At 32.6% G+C, this 21,093-nt stretch overlaps 3 protein-coding genes across 4 annotated transcripts; 1 reads left to right on the forward strand and 2 right to left on the reverse strand.

The window, feature by feature from the left end:
* Nucleotides 1-6,967: 6,967 nt before the first annotated feature.
* Nucleotides 6,968-9,031, forward strand: LOC108839494 (diaminopimelate epimerase, chloroplastic-like). Its single transcript, XM_057004341.1, has 5 exons — nucleotides 6,968-7,030; nucleotides 7,137-7,370; nucleotides 8,480-8,608; nucleotides 8,721-8,819; nucleotides 8,903-9,031. The coding sequence occupies exons 1-5, from the start codon at nucleotides 6,968-6,970 to the stop codon at nucleotides 9,029-9,031; spliced, it is 654 nt and encodes a 217-aa protein (XP_056860321.1).
* Nucleotides 9,032-10,780: 1,749 nt separating this feature from the next.
* Nucleotides 10,781-13,824, reverse strand: LOC108838146 (MADS-box protein AGL71-like). 2 transcript variants are annotated; one of them, XM_056993560.1, is made up of 8 exons: nucleotides 13,510-13,824; nucleotides 13,354-13,407; nucleotides 13,072-13,257; nucleotides 11,731-11,877; nucleotides 11,535-11,634; nucleotides 11,327-11,368; nucleotides 11,200-11,250; nucleotides 10,781-11,064 (listed from the first exon to the last, which is right to left on the reverse strand). In XM_056993560.1, the coding sequence occupies exons 3-8, from the start codon at nucleotides 13,251-13,253 to the stop codon at nucleotides 10,927-10,929; spliced, it is 660 nt and encodes a 219-aa protein (XP_056849540.1). In that variant the 5' UTR covers nucleotides 13,254-13,257; nucleotides 13,354-13,407; nucleotides 13,510-13,824; the 3' UTR covers nucleotides 10,781-10,926. The 2 variants fall into 2 exon arrangements, with proteins under 2 accessions (XP_056849540.1, XP_056849541.1); XM_056993561.1 differs by having other exon boundaries at nucleotides 13,354-13,824.
* A 2,142-nt stretch (nucleotides 13,825-15,966) lies between these two features.
* On the reverse strand, nucleotides 15,967-16,565 carry LOC108839493 (uncharacterized). The gene has a single exon (XM_018612249.2). The coding sequence runs from the start codon at nucleotides 16,443-16,445 to the stop codon at nucleotides 16,101-16,103; it is 345 nt and encodes a 114-aa protein (XP_018467751.2). The 5' UTR covers nucleotides 16,446-16,565; the 3' UTR covers nucleotides 15,967-16,100.
* Between the last annotated feature and the right edge of the window lie 4,528 nt (nucleotides 16,566-21,093).

Here is a 21,093-nt window from a genome sequence, read left to right on the forward strand (position 1 = left end):
GTCAAAGATAAGAAAGTTTCATAGAATAAAAAAACAGTAGGGCAACATTTACTTTTACTTTCCTCTGTAACAAAGCAAACAGAAAAAAACTCTCTATTTTTATTAACATAAACAGATTCATTATTCAAACTGATAACTCTGCATTCATATTATCAAATATGTTGTTTTCTGGCACAACATGGAAGACTATATATCTTTGAATTATGCATTTTGAGTATATGAATGATTTCTGAATGGTTAAAACTTTTTTTAAAATTTTTTGATGTTTTTCAAATAACTTACAAATGCGGATCATTCTTCTGATTCTGAAAAATTATTTACACCTAAACAAAAAAAAACTTTATCTATCTAAGTGATTTTGTAAAGATTATTTACACATAATGACAAAAAGCTAGGGGTAAATTAAGAATAACACCTTATAGAATTTTCATATATAACTATTTAAAATCACATGACTTTTGAAAGTAATATATATATGTTTAGAAATGAAGGTTATATTTTTGTATTTCAATTTCATTTTTTTGGTAAAAGAATTTAAAATTAATTTTGCTATGACGTAAAATATAAATTCAATGTCTATATCAAATAGCAATATCGTAAATAAAAAAATACTATACAGAAAAGCATAACTAAATGAACCTAATCTTTTATTTTAATATAACATAACTATATACTTAAAATTTAATATATAGTATGAAATTAAATAGGGGTATTAGTATTATCATGAATTATTATTATATGAGAACTCTTTCTCGCTCTTGTCAATTTGTACTTTTATACATTGTTGAGATAATTGTTAAGATGCTCCAGACAAAGCTCTTCTTTAAAGCCTGTCTTCTTATAAAATAATGAGAATCATGCTTCAGATATGACAATCGCTCTGTCAAACCCCACAGTTTTTCCTATTATTATCACACGAGGTAAGATTTTGCAAATAAGGACTCATTTTTAAAAGAAAATAAGCACTCATTTCCTTTTAGATTCATATTAATAGTAATTAAGCGCATGTTTCAATTACCAGAAATCTAGTTCAACACTCTGAGTTTGGATCTTCATGGCTAAGTGAAGGAGCCCGCTAATCGAGTGGGAAGAGAAGAGACTGATCAATTAGAGAGGAGACAAGAACATGATCGGCTTAACTCAAGGAGAAAATGCCAGGGTCCATTCCCATTTCCCTTTGATAAACTAGAGCCAGATATTATAACACATTTGAGCTAACCATCTCCATCCCCACTCCATATTTTACTCCATTTATAGAGTAAATGGAGTGAGAAATGGAGTAATGAACAAAAAATAAAAACATTACTCTATAAATGGAGTAAAGCTTTTATTTTTTGTTCACTACTTTATTTTTCACTTCATTTACTCTATAAATGGAGTAAAATATGGAGTGGGGATGGAGATGCCCAAATGTGTGTGTTTTAATGTGCTGCTACAAAGAAGGTGGGAACGACCAAATGTGTGTGTGTGTTTTAATGTGCGTAAGTGTTATCTTTTTCAAAAAAAAATTAGAGAGAGAGAGAGAGGTGAGTAGGATACTGAGGACCCAACAATGCTGGATTACAAAGGACAACCATTAGACATGGGTTGTTGTCGCAAATAGTAGTTCCAATTTAAATCCTCTTTAAAAAAAATCCTCTTATTGATGCACTATAACCTGTTCATGCTTTTCATTTCCTGTCTCTGGCATTATTAGGTGGATGAGGAAAGATAGATTGTTCTCTTACATAATCAACACTAGAAACTGGGGGGCATACATGATCTCAAATAGATCTGTTTTTCTCTCTTGATTTTTCTTAGAAAAGGACATTACTCCATCCCCATTTAATGACAGTTGAATGCATGTCCTCACTATTTAAGTATGGGGTTTATGCCATTAAATATTATTATGACAAAGGGACAAAAAAGAGCACGAGGAAAAGTCTTTAATAGTCGCCAAGAATCATGTAATATATGCCACAAAAGCTCAGGCAGGCTCATTTATAGCAACCAATCTTATACATTACCTATCTATTTTTGCGTCTCAGCTGGAGATGGTAATAGCTTAATATGAAGTCTACGCAAATAATTATTTTGTCACCACATAAAATATCTATTGTGAACATGGAAACGGATTGGAGGTAACTGGATCCGTCATAATCTCAACGAACATAACGTTTTTTTTCTGTCTCGGTTAAGCGTTGTTCTTTTAACCAGTGGACTACTACAGTTTGAGAAAAAATATAATACAAACAGTGTTCTGAATAGAAATTAATGCACTAAAAGATGCTGAAAGTTCTAGAGATTTCAAAACAGAGAGGAGCAACACATGTGCAGTTCCTCAAGTCAACTCAATCATGCAAAATTTAAACTGTTACCTGAAAATTAAAGTAAACGAAGGAAATGTTTTTTTTTCTTATTCACAGATACTAGTGTTTAATAAAGGATTTCAAAGTTGTAAAACTATTTCGTAGTGCATCATGGCTTAATAAAGAACTTAGGAGTTTCAAATCTCCAATCATAAGATTTCCACTCATTCTATAAGGTCTGTGTGTGTATATGAATACTTGATTTGATATATGTGACAATCTAATAACATACGATAGCATGTGACGCGAATTAAAGTTGTTAAGAAAAGAAGCAAAAATTAGGTGATGGTTTTGTGGGAAATTGCATGTATAGTAGTTTTCCACTTCAGAAAGTATTAGATTAAAATCCATTTCAATTTCAAATTGACTTTTAGGAGATTATCCGCAAATCAATTCTCATCAATTTTGGAAATTTTGAAATTTTATTGTTATTGGTTTATTGATTTTAACGATCTTTGTAAAATTTCTTGTTATTAGTTTAAGAACTTTAAAAATCTATTAAAATATATTGTTATTCAAAAAGATAGTTATTATTGACTCTCTAATTCTAAATATGTCAATTGTTATTGAAACATGATTCTCTCCATTTTTACTTATAAAACATAACTTTCAAAATATCATGTGTATCTATGAGATTTATAAAATTTATGTGATAAAAAGTCTAGAAAACAAAATATTCATTCTTGCCAAATATCTTTTTCACTTTCAACCAAATTATAATTCATTGTATATAATTACTTTTGGATGTATAATTATATTTTATTGTTTTATCATTAAATAATATATATATATATATATATTTAGAATTATATGTTTTTGAATTCAAACTTTTAATATTTTTGAAATTATTTTTTTTTTCTTTTTTTCAATTTTTACAAATTACTTTTGAAACTATTTTTAGAATTTTTATTTTAAAATTTTAAGTATTTACTTATTTATTTTTGAAATTTATTTTAAATTATAGAATTTCTTAACTGTATATTAAATATACAAAATGAATGATAGAAAGTAAATAACATAAACTCATGAAGTATCAATTTACAAAAGTCATGATCAAATTTTGTAAGTCAATGTATATATATATTTTCTTAATCCACATAAATTTAATAACCCATCAACTTTTAAAATTCACAAACTCAACAGAAATTTTATCTCCCAATGCTATTTCTATTTTTATATAATGTCAACGTAAAATTTACTATATATTCAACCTAACGAAAAAACTTCTGCAAGTTAGGTCTATTACAGTCGTTCTATCACTTGGTTCGACAATGCTTTTTAGATTACAAAGACATTCAAATGTGCAAATTCCAATTTGAAGCATATTATATCGCCTCCGTTTTTCGTATAGAGATCGTTTTGTCATACCGAAATGCATATCAACAAAATGCTTTTTAAGTGTGTTAGAAAATACATTGCCACTTTAGGGTTTGGAATTACTCTTCATGGAAATTCAGTAAAGTAGTTTGCTTGAGAGGATAAAATAGCTTCTAGAACAATGATAATAGCATGGCTTGGTGATGAGCTTGTTTGAAGCTTATTTTTCCATGGTTAAGTATCCTAATTAATGCTTAATGAAATCAAGAAAAACAATAATATAACCTTGATCGTTATCAAAAAAAACCTTGAAATGGGAGACTTCTAGGTTACTTTTTTCTCCTCTTTTTCACTGTAGTTCCCTGGAAGAAAAATACAATGGGAATGAATGGGTGTGGGGTTATAAACTTATAATGGATTTCTTACTTGTACCATACGGAATGGTCTCTAAAATTCTATTGGGAGATGGTTCCTATCATGGAAACTGGTCAGTCAAAAGATCCAACGAAAGCTCGTTCGTACTGTATGCATCTCAATATTCACTTGGTCTCGTACGAGGAAAGGAAAATTCATACACCAATCACCAGTAATATAGACAAAGTTGATCGATCTCTTGTGGCCTCCAATAACAAGCAGAAGAAAAATATTAATGCATGTTTGTATGTATACTTTCTGGTATAACGTCACATGTTCTACGTAAAAGAATGCTTTCGACCCTCTATGATTGCAACAACAACCGTTCATTTCTTTGGTATAACATTTTGGTTTTCTTTTCATCAACAAAGTAACGTCTACTAGGAATAGTTGAGTTTCATCATGTGAAGTCTCTTCATGCTTTGGTACGGACAATATAAGTTCTGAAACAGCAAACAGAGAAATAATTCATTTATATTAAAGGGAATTGCTTTTAAAGATGGACATCAGTCACTATGGAGTATCTTTTGTAATTCCAGGTGTAAAAGAGCAGTAATATACATTACTATGGACTTGAGAAATTTAAAAATAAACCTAGAAGCACTAAAATCCAATCAAGTTCAACCACTTATGTTCAATAAGTAGGCAATTTTTCTCCTAGCATTTTGACGTTTCATAGATTTCCTCTGTTTCTCTAACTTGGTCTAGAAAAGTGACTCCACAGATTGATGTGTAGTTTCACTTGGCCAAGTTTGATACTTCCCTAGTGTTACGTTTGATATCTTATATCTATCTGAGTTAATGAAGAGTAGATTGATACATGAAAAATATATACATTTTTGCAAAAAAAAAGAGATGATGAACTTAATTCGAGTTTAAACCGAGGATAACTGAACTCCGGTTAACTACAAATTTAAACTGGTGGCCTTGCTTAATTAAACGAAACTCGTGGAGCTACACGCGAGGCCGTGAGGGCTTCTCTCCTGACTTGTGAATGAGAACCCTCCCCAAGGGTCAGAAGGTCTACTATCTAGAGTATTTACTTTCATTTGTTCTGTTTTGTGAAAAAAAAAAGAAAGAAGAAAGGAAATTTCATTCAAATAAAGCTGCAGACCGATGAGGCGATGAACAGCACTGGCCATTAGCGTTTCATAGTACAGGGGAAATGGTAATAAAGCCGACGAATGGGAGAGAAGCGGATTCTGAGAGCACGTACGAGAAGTAAGTTAAGTACGTACTCTCGTTCTGTTTCGTTGTTAAAAGCACTTACTTCTGTAAACAGTTTGCGTCAGACAGGTAGACGACGAAAGAGCAGGGCCCAATTACTATCAACTTAAATTCCCTAAGACGTTTCTTTTTGTAACTAACTCTTTTTTTTCTGTAAACTAATTCTCTAAGATGTTCAAAGCAGAACTTTTTTTGTTCTTGCAAAGATTCAAATTTTACATATACAAAAAGATGAAAAACTAGTTACAATATAAATGGTGTATCCTAATGAGTTATTTTATGGGTCTATCTAGACCATTGTTTGTTCCATACGTCATTATATTACGGGGGTTAGTATGAGATTTTGCATTGAGATTCCTTCCTTGATTATAAAGAAAAAATATACATGTATGAAATGCATTGTATTGCAAGTAAATACGTAAAGGGAAACTGTCAGAAGTCAATGAACTGAAAAATGGGTTGAAAAACATGAAATTGGACAGACAACTCCCAGTAAATGCTAAGACACTGAAGCTCTGCAATACTTCACACATCCATAAACGTTTCGAACATGTGGCCATGTTTGTAACTACCAGTAAAGATTTTTTTTCTGAAAAATGGTTACTACAAAGTTTCAAAACTTGAAAACCTCAGAGAAAATGCAGAGTAGGGAAACATGAAGTGTGGTTGGAATCAAATTATAATATTCAAGCTGTCTGTTTACAAAGAGATGATGCGGGGCTAATATCATCATCTCACTTCACCTTGCATTAATTAGTTTACTAGTATGTTTATTTCTAAATTATTGCTGTCACATTTTTAAATATCCTGTTCTCTATTACCAATGCAATACAGAGAGAAAGTTACAAAACTCTCTCACGTAAAAAAAAAAGAGGCGCAGGAACCAAAACGGAAGATATATATATATATATATATGCTCGTGCTAAGAATCTTGTTGTTCTTCTTCTTATGTCAGTCCATTTTCACCTGCCACTTGGTATATACTTTAGAGGTGATAACAAACAAAGTTACAAAACTACCTAAGAAAAATGGGAAGAGAATGGTACAACGGAGGCAAATCCATTTTCTCCACTAAAAGCAAGAGCAAACCCACTGAAGCTAATGGCTGCATCACTGCTCTTTACCACCTTTTCCGTTTCCACCATTTTTACTTTCCTTCACGTTACCATCACTACCCACCAACTTTTGATTCTGCCTCAAGATATCCAAAAGGTTCGAGCCTTCTCTCAATATATAGACGTTTCTGCTGTTTGGTAAGCATTTGTGTGTTCATACCATATTAACATAGATGAGTGATTGTGTTACTGAAACTTGCAGGCTTGGGTGCGCCAAGAAACAGCTTGGAGATAACAGAGGATGAGAGGAGTCTCCACTAACAATAAAGTACACGGATCAAGATAGCTTCAACATCTCTGTAAGTCAATACTTGTTGTGAACAGCTGTCGTTTAGGTTAGAAGAAGAATAGAGAAGAAAACGTATTGAGGCAAATACCCGTTTAGGGTTTCTTATTAATGATGTGATAATAATTTACAAACCCTTAGATCCATATTTATACAGCCTCAAAAAACCCGATTTCCTTTTCCCAATATATAGAAATAGTAACTTTCCTAAACCGAAAAGGCATACCGTACCGCGGGGCCGCAGGCCCCCGCACCCCCAGATGTCAACCTTGATAACAAGTGTCAACCTTGATAACGACCCACGAGTGCTGGGCATTTTACTGGTACAATAGAGATTTAAGACACACAAATGCAACAATACTCAACACTAACGGTTTATATTACCTTTGAAGAGTTAACAGCTGGAGACAGGTTATAATTCAAATACAGCTGAGCGGGAAAAGATCAAGTCTTAGAGCTATTCTTTTCCACACATACTCTGATTACTGCAACTCACCTAGCGCTAAGAAACCAAACTTGGTGGCTAGACTCATGGGTCTTGATCTTCGTCCTGATGACTTAGACCTTAGTAGATCCTCAAAGAATAGTGTAAGAGGACATAGAGTCTCTGATAACGGCTCGGAGATTGATGCCCGCCTCTCTCTTCAGCTAGACAGAGAGAGAGTAATCATGAAGAGTTAGACGTTGGAGATTGAAAGATGAGGAAAGTTCGAGTCCCAAACACAAGGAGAGGGTCATCACTAGAAGACATGGTATGGATATAACAAACTTGCTTGAGAAGAGAAGCGCAGGAGAAGCAGAACACCTGTATGAACATAGGAAAGTGAAAAGCAGGTTTTCACAGAAAGAGAACACATTTGTGTTCAAACAAGATAAGATCTCTCACCAACCTACAACGAAGTTGACCGTTTCAAAAGATTCAAAGGAGAATCTCAGAAGCGGTAATGAACAGCCGCTTAGACCTATCAATGTGTCAAAGCTCTCTCTTCATTCAATACCCAATATAAGGGAAACAAGCAGAGAAGGGTTGACAGCGTCTGCGTTTGTTCATTCATAAAATAAAACAGCGTCTGCGTTTTATTCTTAACGACTAACTAGAGAGAAAACGATAAATCATGAACATTAAACAGTGTGCGTTTTGCATATCGCGTTATTGCTATTATGTGTTTGTAATCATCATCCGAATTTCCACGACTAATTGCGTGATGTCTGATAAAAAACTCCTTGCATTCTACATAATTATGTTAATATTTTACTATATAGTGGGTTGTCCGATTAAATGTCATGAACAAAGTCCATAGTACATAATTATGTTAATATTATAAACTTATTACATATCACATATGCTATATAATCTAAACCTATTACATAAACCAAATATCATATCATTTGTGTAAGTAAATACTAAGACCAACATTAACGGTATATCTAAGCGAAGTCCTTAGTATAAATGTCATTAAAAATAAATACAATAAATAGAAAAATTAGTGGGACGCTTCTTAGCTAAGAAGTAAAATCAAGCGTCCTTGGGAGAGACGTGGCGTGAGGAGAATGGGCGTGAGGAGAGTGGGCGTGAGATTGTCGATCTTGTTTCACAAATCTCGTGATTTTCGATCTTGTTAGGATTGTGTAGCCTGCTGCTATTGAAATTGTATCGCTTATGGTTGCTTGTTTGGGAACAAGAGTTTTGAATCGGTTTGTAATTTTAGATTTGTTGTCGACGAGAATTCTCCCTGGAAGGAGAAATCTGCAGCGGCGAGATTGGCTTGTAGGAGCAGGCTGTGAAGCTCTGTGATCAAAACTTCGGCGTTGGTGCTGACGGAGTCATCTTTGTGATGCATGGGATTAATGGCGCTGATTACACTATGAGGATATTCAACTCAGATGGTAGTGAACCTGAGGTACAAACAGCCCTTTGGCTCTGTTTTTGTTATTGACAGACTCTGTTTTTGTTTATAAAAGGCTCTGTTTTTGGATTTGAAAGCTGTAAAAGACTCTCTTTTTTTGGGTTAGATGTGTGGCAATGGAGTTAGATGCTTTGCAAAGTTCATTGCTGAGATTGAGAATCTACAGGGAAAGCATAGGTATATTGTAATCAGAGATAATGGGCAAGTTAAAAAAGTTACTAACCTTTCGATTGATTTCCTAATACAGCTTTTGTTTTCTCTGTTTTAACTGGACTGGTATTGATATAGGTTAAGGTTGATATGGGGGAACCGATCCTAAGAGCAGAGGATGTGCCTACGAGGTTGCAAGGGAACAAAGGTGAGTCTATTGTTGCGGCACTGGATGGTGTTTGTTCTGCTCTGTACACTTGCAATTGAATGATTAGAACAAGTATGTAATAACAAGCGAACTACTTACAGATTTGTAGGAGAGTATTGTGTATTAGTCTCGGTGCTTCTTCTTTTGATTGTGAAGATTTTCTTCAGTTGTGATTTGTATCCTGCTGTTAATAGGAGAATGTTGTAGTCGTGATGCTTCTTCTTTTGATTGTGATTGCATTGCGAAAATTTGCTTCAACTGTGATTTGTATGGTGTTATTAATTGGACTGATGACAACTTTGCAGATTACTCTTTCGCTTGTGCCGTTTGCTAAATCGTGTAAAGAGTGGTATTTTAACTTTTGTCCGATAGTGATATATGTGTTCCAATGTGTTCAAAAAAAAGTGTTCCAATGTCGGAAAGGAATTAAGAAATGAGATATTCAGTATGTTTTTAGTGTTCTTATTTTTCAGTTAGAACACATTGGATGGTGTTTGTTCTGCTCTGTACACTTGCAATTGAATGATTAGAACAAGTATGTAATAACAAGGGAACTACTTACAGATTTGTTATAATTGTTTCAGCTGCTTGTCTAATGATTTGGTGGGAGCTGTTAGGCAATCAGGTGAAGCAAGTGCCTCTAAGAAGCAGAAGAAGAAGAAGAAGAAGAAGAAAAAGAAGAAGGAGAAGGAGAGAAAGGGGATCGTAGATGCCATTGGAATACTCCTCTCATTCGTATCAATAGCTTTTACGACGCTACTGGCTGTGAGGTTTTTGTGTTCTTCTTCTTGTTCAGATTTTGATTTTGACACTGACTTTGATTCTTCTTCAGGTTTTATATGGAGAGAAAGACACTGACTTTGATTCTTCTTCTTCTTATTCAGATTCTTAGCACATGAATCATGTTTGTTATCTTACATAAAATGTCCTACCAATAATCAAGAAATTATGGAAAGTCCTTAGCTTTGTCCTTAAACTTAAAAAAAGATTAAAATATGCTAAGAAGCAAAAAAATGTCTCACTGATAATCATGCTCTAATAAAAACTTGTCATATATTTGTTTGTAGCTGTGGGCCTTTTGGCCAATAAATTTGCGGTCAAAACAATTAAACATTTGGATTTAGTAGCCCAATGGTACATTACTTTTTTTTTTCCTCGCCCAATGGTACATTGCATATTGCTCTTTATAGTACTGCAAATAGATGCCCAATGGTACATTGCATATTGCTCTTTATAGGATTGTAAATGGAAAGTTATGAAGATATTTTCATATCAGTTGTTGTTTTTCTTTTAATTTTCTTAAAGAATTTTTCTCATAAGTTATGTCTTTCATATTTTAGTATTATATTTTCTATGTTTCGTTTTATCTATCTTCCATTTGATTGTGTATTTACTCATGACCAATAACACAAATTTTTTTTTTAAAAAAAAATTGTAATTAATCTTATATAAACATAGTCAAATTAGTTTAATCTGTCATTGTATAACATTTCAAATATGTCACTGCATTTTTATCTTTACAATACATATAAACCAAAAAATTATAATCTACTTTAGTCTATTCACCCCGTGCAAGGCGCGATCATCACCTACGATCATCACCTAGTAGTTGTAGTAATATATAGGACTTCCCCCACAATACCATTATTATTATTTTTACAGCTATTAATATTTTTATTGGTACAGAAATTAACACGAAAATAAGTATATACTCCATATATTATATATGTCTATAATATAAAAATCAACTTTTCCACAAAGTAAGGAAAAAAAAACAAAGATCAGCTCTACTAAAGGGAGAAAAAAAAACAAATTATAGTGTCAGATAATTCTTATATGCCTTATTCTTGATTTATGAACAGAGAGAATCGATTCAGACATCCAGACATAAAACTATACATGTCCTGATCATACGAAAACAAGAACCAGTTGATAGATATATGAATATATATAGTTACACTCGATTTTCAGGCAATCCGATGGACAAGTCAGTTTCGACATCCGATATGTTCATGTTACCACAGCCACACGAAGGTGCGCTCTTCTCACTCTTCATACTCCTCGACTGCATCCACAAGGACTGCGCTTCAAACTGTAATCATAACACAGTATTCTCCATCAAATCCATGAAAGAAGAAAACTCAAGAGTGAGAAAGGGAAAAAGTTAAGGTCCGTGTTTAAAATTTATTCTAATACATGTCCTTGGATTATGTATATGCGTGTGTACCATTTGCCGCAGCCCACTTCCCTCGTTGAAGACCTCTTTCTCTTTGGCAATCTAATGGAGTAAAGCCACCACATTTCACAAGGAGAATACTAGAAATAAAATCACTTAAAAAAAATAGTAATAGTACCTCTGCTTTTAGTTTCTCTATCTTATATTCATTTAACTTAGCCTGCAAAATTCGTCCAATCCGGAATCATGAGCTCATCATTTCAATTTTGACGACTCTCAGTTGAACACATTATTATGACAACATAATACTAAGATTGTAATGATGAGAATAAAAGTAATTTTATTTATTTGTGTTTTCATTAGTACTCATTGCATATATAGACTACCTTTCTTGATCTGACATTAGTAAGGCTTTTCTCAATTTTGGTACTTATCTCGTTGAGTTCCTCCACCGAACAAGAATCCAGATCTTGTCCCATCAGCTTCCTTAAGATGTTGTCGGAGTATAGATACAATCATATAATCATATCGAGAAACAATAGATAAGCAGTTTATGTACATACTGAAAAATCAGAAACTTACCGGCTATGAAGTTGAAGAAGTTCAATCTTGTCCATCATTATAACCATTTCATTCTTGAGCTCTTGCACATATTGCTGTTTTTGGAGATTTTCTGCCCCAGTATACTCGTTCCTTTGTATCTCACATCTCTCTATCATCTTCTGCATGCTGTATAAATTTCCAAGAAACTCTTCACAATTAACTATTATTAGCATATACAAAGTAAATTTGCAAAATTCATGTGTTTGTAGACATTGTTCTAAATTGAAAATGTTAGTCCAGCTTCAAGTCAGCTGTCCTAGTATTTAAATACACGTTCTAGTCACACTTGACAAGTCTCATGATTAGTATAATGAAAAACTACGAAAGATCTCCCAAGCGGAGATAATATACATCTTAACATTTTCATTATGTTTTCGACCTAACCGGGCGAAAATGCTAAACATTTGAGACACCAGTGTGTAAATATGCATCTTTTAATTGGTGGAACTTGGTTCATATATTATCTACTTAGTCACCAACAATATTTATGCATAGCCTTTTTTATTAACAGATTTATTTTGCTTCAAATGGCTAAATCAATTAAGCTTTAAATTAACGAAATGAACTTTTGTATTATAGATTTTTTGCTTGCTTATTTAAGCTCGCATCAGTTATTGCCAATTGCTAACAAAAGAGATTATGATCGTTGGTAGTAGAACAGTTAACCAAAAGGCTACAGTATAATATATGGTCTGGCAAAATGATCAATGGTGTGGTTTGATAATCGTTAATTGTACGCTTGGCCATTGTTGCACCACCCACACTCAAGAATCCTGAAAACTATATAGGACTAAAGTTTGAGACCATGTATACGAGTTATTTCATACATCATACAGTTTCCTGTTCTTAAAACGGTCTAATTGTACTTTTAGGGTATTTATTCTATGGCATTATAAGTGGATCACTGAGTTTTTTTATTACTATAATAACGTCTCAAGTGGTTTCAGCATAAGTTCCAATGTATACTAGGTTCAAAGTTCAAGAACGTATTTTTGGGAAAGCCCTAAATCACTTGCTCGTGCTTGAAGAAGAACTTGATATAAGTTAACAAACACATTTAGTCAATTAATTCGGTTTTGTTTTAATTTTTTAAATAAATTTTCGTGGTACTTTAAAAAAATTGTATCTAAAGAAAATCAAAGCACTTTCAAAGAGCATGCTTTGGGGAAAATCAAACCCAAGAGCTGCAAATCTAGAAATCCCTAGTACGATTACTGAAAATAGACTGACTACAGAAACAAACATTACCGAAGTAAGCAATAACTAAACATCACAAGTTATTGAGCGTTGGATCACATTTCACAAATGATAGATACTTACTTGGAGCTGGCGAAATCATATAATTTTCCGTTCTTAGAAAAGACAATGGCGGCGACTTGAGCATCGCATAGAACAGAAAGCTCATGGGCCTTCTTGAAGAGACCTTTCCTACGCTTGGAGAACGTGACTTGTCTACTCGTCAAGTTCTCGATTCTTTTGATCTCGATCTTCCCTCTCACCATCTTCCTGCCAAGATTAATGAATCCTTAAGAAACCCTAAAATCTGAACGATTGTTAACTGAGAAAGGAAAAAAATCAGTATCTTACAAAGGGGGAACTTACTTGGATCTGAATCCCAAACCAAAAAAAGGTTTCTTGGAAACAAGAGGGAGATATCTAAAGAGTAGATCAGTTGTAACCCAAAAGTCAAAGTGAAAACTTCTTGAAGAAGAAAAAAAGTTGCAAAATCTGAAAAAAATAAAGAAACCTCACAAATACCCTTTTTACTAATTTGACAAGATTGGCTTCAAAAGAACAGAAATCTGTGTAGACCTAAACAAGCCGACCAAGAAAATCTGGGATATGAACAAGGAATATTTTTTTTACAAGAAAAGAAAAAGAGAGATGTATAAGTGGAAATGGCAATAAAATTGGTGAGAAGAGAAATGAATGGAAAAGTCGTAAAGTCTCTCTTTCGTTTACCTCTCTAGTACTCCTTACGCAGGGGCTCAAACCCTAAGTCAACAAGTCTTGCTTTTGCTCTCTGATGTAATAAGGCTCGGATTTTTCTTACTTGTTATTTTTGCGGATGGACTTCGATTATCCAAGTTGCCAGACGCAAACTTAAAAAAAAAATAGGTATATCACTATATTTGTTAAGCTTTCTGATAAAGAACTGCCCATAGAAATGAATCGTTGAAAAAGATTAATTTAAAAAATGCCCATAGAAGTATATAGAGATAAAAGTAAATCCAAAAATAATGTAGTTACTTACTTTGAGCAAGTTACCCAATTAGCAACTTTGATGGGCCTTGATATTGATTAAAATTTATATTAAATCCAATTATAAAGGCTCAAGACTATTAAATCGTAGAGAATTTCACGTTATATATACAAGAAAAGATACATATATATATTTAGGTAATTGTTATTCCTTCAATATCAACCGTTCTCTTTTCAGTTTTCATAAACACAATTGTGCCTCTACGTTCCATCCCCACAAGATCGTGAGGATAATACACATATGTGTGTCCAAAAATCATGGTGTGATAGATGGAACAACAATGTCTTTTTTTGTGTCTTGCAGTGTTTTTGAAATTGAATCATACTGAACCGATGGTCAAATGAAGTTCAACTGTAAACCAGAAATGTAACCGATTAGATTAATGGTAAAACCTAAGAGAAATCAAAATCAAACCGGACAAAAACCGCATAAACCGGAAAAATAAGACAAACATTGTACCAGTTTCGAACCAAGTTCTAATATTAAATGTAAAATTTTGAATTTCAAATTAGTTCATAAATTATTGTTCGATAAAAAAAATAGGTACTATCTTTTATATATATATAGCTTTCAAAAGAATTTTCGAAGATTTTTACTTCCATCATTATATTTGTTTAAGAATTTAATCATTTTATAAAATTTCTATAAGTTACAGTTATAGGTCAGACAAATCCAAATCTAAAGTATAACTTACTTAATATTTTCCATTTTATTTTGTAATTCTAATTGATTTTTAGCAGAGATAATTTTGCTTATCGTTTCATATATTCTTGATTTATTAATTTTTTGTATTGTTTTTACACAATAGGAAAAATTCAAATGTCTCACGCTATGAACTTTAAAATTATGAGATATCTTGGTTGGTATTTTCTATTGAATTATATATTTATGTCTCAAATATTCTATTCATAAATAATTATGATATTACTTTTAATAAAATTATTAAACTAGATTGAATCTATTTAGACCACACTAAACCATGATTCTACGAGTGTTTCCGGTTCAGTTTTCTATCCAGTTTTAAAACAAATTCTTTCTTCTCAGTTTTTCCTTCTTCTACCTTTTCATCCTTGTATTTCTATTTTCAGTTAGCTGACTTCAAATCATACCGCCTAATTCTCCATCCGTTTAACTAAAAATTGTCGTGTTACTATTTTGTGGTTTCTTAACACCAATCTCTCGTAATCTTCTCTTAGCAACAAGATTGGTTGACAAACATGGCACATATTTGCCAGATCATTATTCATTACATGGGAGTGGTAAATTTATTGTAAATATATTTTACGGTTGCCTTTAAGTAGTTAAGATTTAATTTTTGTATAAATATAAAATATATTCCTTCCGTTTCATAAAAATCTATATTCTAAGAAAAAAAATTGTTTCAAAAGATATATTTTTTACCTTTTCAATGTATTTAATAAAAATTGTTAACTTTAAAAAAGTAATAGTGTTTATTAGATTTCTATTGGTTAAAAATTATGTAAAATTGTTATTCACAAAAAACAATACATAAAAAAAATTTAATGTGTTTTTTTAATATATGTAAAAAATTAGGATATGCATCTTTTTAAAATAGAAGGATTATTATAAAACAGAATTGTAAGAATAGTACAATTTTGTTCAGACGACAACCTTATGTCAAAATACCACATGGTCGCCTCAGCGACGGAATAATTTTAAAGTTCTCAGATTTTGTGTCAATCTTGCATTAATTACATGGTTAGTTCCAAGCCTTGGAATACGTTCTCACACCAAAATTGCTATCCCTTTTATTTTTTCACATTATCATACAACCATATTGGAGTACTTTCCATCATTTTCAAGGGGCACCATAACAAATGAAACAAAGATAAAATTAAGAGTTTGACCAAGAATATAAGAATATAAAATAGTTGTCCAATTAGGAACGTATCAGTTTTTGTTTGGGCCAATCATATAATAGAGCGAAAAAATCAGCGTACACAACAAAAAAGTTATTCATTGAAAAATCAAAACGTAAATAATAAACAATAAGCAAACAAAAAAAAATTAAGCGAGAAAATATGCAAGCATAATTGTACAGAAAACGACATCATATTTTAAACTGTTATGAAGTAGGAAGGTTGATATGAATTCTGATGAGGAGACCCGGGAAGACATCATCTGGGTCATGGATATGCGGGTTACGCTCCACGATAAAGGGGTCGCCGCACTTGTCGCTGATGCTATGAAGCGTCTCCCCTTCCCCAACCATATATATCTCCTCACAAGGCCTCTCCATCATTTGCTTCCCTCTCCAAACCTCACAGCTTCTTCCCTTCGTCTTCGTCGCCGGAAGATTATCTTCACCACCTCCTCCGAGGAGCTGACCGTTTCTGACCGAGCCCGCCAGTGTTAGGACCAGCAGTGCGGCCAGAGAGTAACACATGACTGTGTTTGACCTCGACATCATGACTATGGTTCTAACAGGACACCGAGAGGGAGGGAGAATTTGTGATGTTAGAAACAAATGTGTTTTGTTCTTTCTCAGGCGTGAGATGTGTTTGTAACTTTGTTTATACCCACATGGCCATATTACAGTTATCACATATATATAGGGGCGGAAGAACATTATGCGGTATAGGATCACGTGTCTTCTACTCATTTTTTCTTAATTAATTTAATTATTTTGATTAAAATCTTCCTAGTTTAGTGAACACAGAAAAGTGCCCCTGGTCTAAATTTTAATTTTATTTTTAATATTGTATTCTGACTAAAAATGATTATTAAGTATTAACTATGTGTGGTGTAGTAATAAGCAATCACTATAGGCATCATTGATTAAATTAATTTCCCGTTGTTGGTTAATTAATCACGCAGATGTCACTAAAAATAAAAAATAAGTACTCTACTTGCAATCATAATTAAACTTAGAAATTGATAAAAATTAATTAGAAATTGATAAATTAATTAGAAATTGATAAAATTACTTGATTAAATTAATTTCCCATTGTTGGTTAATTAATCACGCAGAAGTCACTAAAAATAAAAAATAAGTACTCTACTTGCAATCATAATTAAACTTAGAAATTGATAAAAACGTTATGGCCATGAAATCCATGATGGGATAACTTTTGGATTTATCTAAAATACTTTTGGATTTATCTCGTGTACTTTTGGATTTATCTAAAATACTTTTGGATTTATCTCGTGTTATTTCTATAGACCCTTGGATTTAACAATTTAGTCATGATGTATATATTTACTAGGGTCGGTCCGTCCTACAAGCGAGATATACTTTACTTGTGATCTATGTTATTATTTTTATATATATTTTTTAGTTTCTGTTTTAGATTTGCATTTTTCAGAGATGTGTATGAAATATGTTATTTTATTGATTTAAAGTGTTCGTTAGTTTGTTTGTAAATAATTTTTGTTTTGAAGTTTAGCCTCTATGACATCACAATGATTGAGTTGTCATGTGATTCTCAGTTAGATAAATTGCATCTAATAATTAATGTATATGACTCTTTTTGAGGTTTTCACCAGCTATAAAACCTTTGCATAATTTTCCAAAAAAAAATCTCAACTTTGTTGAGAAATTGGCAATGAAAACATTAGCCAATTCAGTTGAGTTGGAAATGGTGTTCCTGTTGGGAATGTTGTTCCTGGTGTTCATCGATCTCATTTATTAAGTTTATTGTTGAGTGGTACTCATTTTTAGTAAAATAAACTCTATTATTTCTTACGAAAAATATGAGCATCTCTCGACTATTTCTTGTTTGGTCTTAACTGTTAAGCAAAAGATATAAAATCCTGGAAAAAAAAAATTCATAATTGTTTCTACGTTTCATTTGAAATCAGCTACCAAGTTGTTTTTGTTGTCAATATTTGGAGGACCCATTGATAGAAATGGATACTATTTGTGTTTTCATTACCAAAATATTAAAACTGTTACATGGTTTGCAGAGATTTTAAATCTATTTATAGCGTATTATATAGGTTAAGAAAATATATACAACCAAATAAATTGGAATATAATCTCTTACAAGATTTCAACATCATAACATAAAATCTACGTTTTGACACATGAACACTTATCATCAACTGCTATTCTTAATTTTCTGTTATTTACTTGATATATTTTGTTTTATATAAAATTTGATTCTCATAATAATAGCGCGTGGGATATGCTTCATTTATGATATGTTTGTATTATTATATTTTTTATTGCAATTGTGTTATGCTAGGATCTAGAAGACAAGTATATAAATCAGTTGTGCGTCGTAAATGATCAACTTGTGGTTTATATTCTGCTAAAACTTAGTGGCTATTTAGTGAAATATATATATTTATTGTTCTATCATAGGTTCGAAGACTCATATTCCAATGAACATCTGTCTCTTTGTAACAATTGGTTGTTAAAATGTTAGGTTGTCATATGTATCGTAACTTCGCATATCATATAAAAATAGTGTAAGCGGTTGCCTAAATTATTATTTTTAGAGCTGGAAGGATATAAAGGTGCACATCTTTTTGAATTTTCATTTGGGTTTTATGCAATTTCAATTGTACTGTTGATTCTTATAGATAGTTTTCTGAATTTATCCTCAGACTTTATGTTTTTCTTTCTTGTAACAAAGATTTATGGAATTCATTTGTTCTAGGAGAAAATAAAACAATCTTCAGCGAAGAATTACTTAACATAATTAATTAAGAACACAACAATACATGAATGATCATAAAATGCGTAAAACAAATTTTATCACGTCCCTCTACATGTTCCTTCCCCTTAGCCCTAGTACTTGTTGGCTTGCATTCCAAGCAAACATTATCCACCATTTTATCGTCTTGTTCTCATCATCTTCTCCATTACCTCAACCTCTGCCTTTATCACCACATATTCCTCCTCCTTTATATTCTCTTTCAGCCACTCCTTCATCCCCATATTTTCAGGGTCGAGACTCATCTCACCGTTCACCGTTTCAATTCGTACATCTCAAACTTTAGATTCCTTGTTGGGTAATTGTTAACAAAGCATCATGTTCCAATACTTCCTTTTCCACTACCCACATCGATAAATACTTTCCTTTAGTAGCTCCCAATGTTAAAGAAAACCAAAAATCAAAAAGGTACTTTCCTTTAGTAGCTCTCTCTCTCTCTCTCTCTCTCTCTCTCTCTCTCTCTCTCTCTCTCTCTCTCTCCAATCAAAAGTGTTACCGTTTGATTCATCATCCCCCAAGAGGGTCTTGCATCAATGTGATTCAAACACAACTTCAGAAACTAAATATGAGATTTAAAGTTTTTATTAAACCTTTGGAAGAGCTTCAAGGTATGCTTTTGGAACTTCCATTTCAGTTAGCACAATGCGGTTGATTGACATACACGCTTTCAAGATTTGGTTAGTGAAATCATAAGTGTGGTCTACCTTCTTCTTGGACTGCTCAGAGAATCCATCAGATGGCACACATGGCAGAGAAAGCCATCACACATGGCAGAGAATGTCATCATTTATCTCCTTAATATCATATAAACATTCAAAACTAAAGCTAATTACCGTAGAGATTGGTAATAGCGTTAGAGATGGCAGGACAAACTCCTTCACCAGAACCTGACATGTCTTCACCAAGCAGTAGCTTCGCCATCCTCTCTTTCACCTATTCAACTTCTGCACACAGACACAACAAAAATGTCAAAACTTTTTTTGTGTAACAGAGAGATTGATTTTTAACAAACCTGAAGTCTCTGTTCAGATTCGTTGTTTCAATAGATTGATAGGATGATTTAGAGAGTAGAATGCTAACCTTTTTATACTTGAAGTTCCTCCGTCTTTCAAGAGCAAAGTCCGCATTGAAGGTAGATCGTTAATGATGGTTTAAGGAATTTAATAAGATGAATCTGTAACTTATGAATTTCTGGGATGGTGAGAAGAAGATGAAGCAACTGATTCGAAACCTTAGGTGTAACCCCATATCGCGGCGGCGGAGAAAGAAACGGATTGAACCCATATGATATTACAAAACAAAACGACGCGTTTCCAGCATATTGATTTACTCTTTAATGGGCTTCATAAAACTTCAAAAGATACCGAATATGCATAAAAGCCCAAACGAATTACAATCCTGAATAAATGAAACTCAGAGTTTCATTCTCTAGACACGTGTCGCTATATCAAACTCTGAATTTGTGACATGTCATCCGACATGGCGATTCAGGAGAGATACACCATGTTTTATAGTAATAGATATACATACAGTTGGCATATGCAAAGAATGGCACCATCCGATTTAAGTGAAGAGAAGAATCTAAAACTCATTACTCCACGGTAGAAAAGTTCATCACTCATCAGTCTTTTTTTTACAGAACCAGAATAAATATAAATTCTAAAGCAAAATGTGACCCTTCATTCAAGAATTCCGCGTAGACTTTCGTTTATTGGTTTACCAACAAGTCGAGTCTTTGATAGGCTTAATCTGGGTTCCTTTGTACAGTATAGTCATATTTTAACTACAGACAGTAGGTGATTAATGTAGAGTCGGCTGTTTGCATCTCGACAGTCTCGCTTTCGAAATGATTGTGTTACACCATAGTCTTGAATATAATTTGTTTCTTGGCTCTATGCATCTATTATTGTATTTTCTGCAATTCTTTTAAAAGACTAGACTGCAAACTTACAAAATGAATCATGATATCAAGATTTTCAGAATCTGAATTTTGCAAAGAAAACAATACTCGAAGTCAGAATTTTAAATACATTTTGAGAATTTTCTTTTAGTTTTCTTTTAATTTAATATAAAGAATATCTACCAACTTTGCATCATCTCAGATATCATCAGAATACAATATAAACATAGAAGTCGGTATTGTGGATTACTTTCGGTTATATTTCCTCTTCTTTTTGTTTGCTAAAAACTTTCGGTTTATTTATATCTCAATTCTAGTAGATCACAATAATATGAAAAGAGACAAATACACGTACCATGTGGGACAGAGTCAGTCCCTCTCGTGTAACTAGCGCCATATAGTTTCGTAAGGTGTTGCGCTTGTGACATCTGGAAGTTTCCTTCGTATTTGATTGGAAAGAAAGGAAACAAGAAAATATTAGTAAGAGATATTATTAA

This window comes from Raphanus sativus, chromosome 2, assembly GCF_000801105.2.
Source record: "Raphanus sativus cultivar WK10039 chromosome 2, ASM80110v3, whole genome shotgun sequence".
NCBI lineage: Eukaryota > Viridiplantae > Streptophyta > Magnoliopsida > Brassicales > Brassicaceae > Raphanus > Raphanus sativus.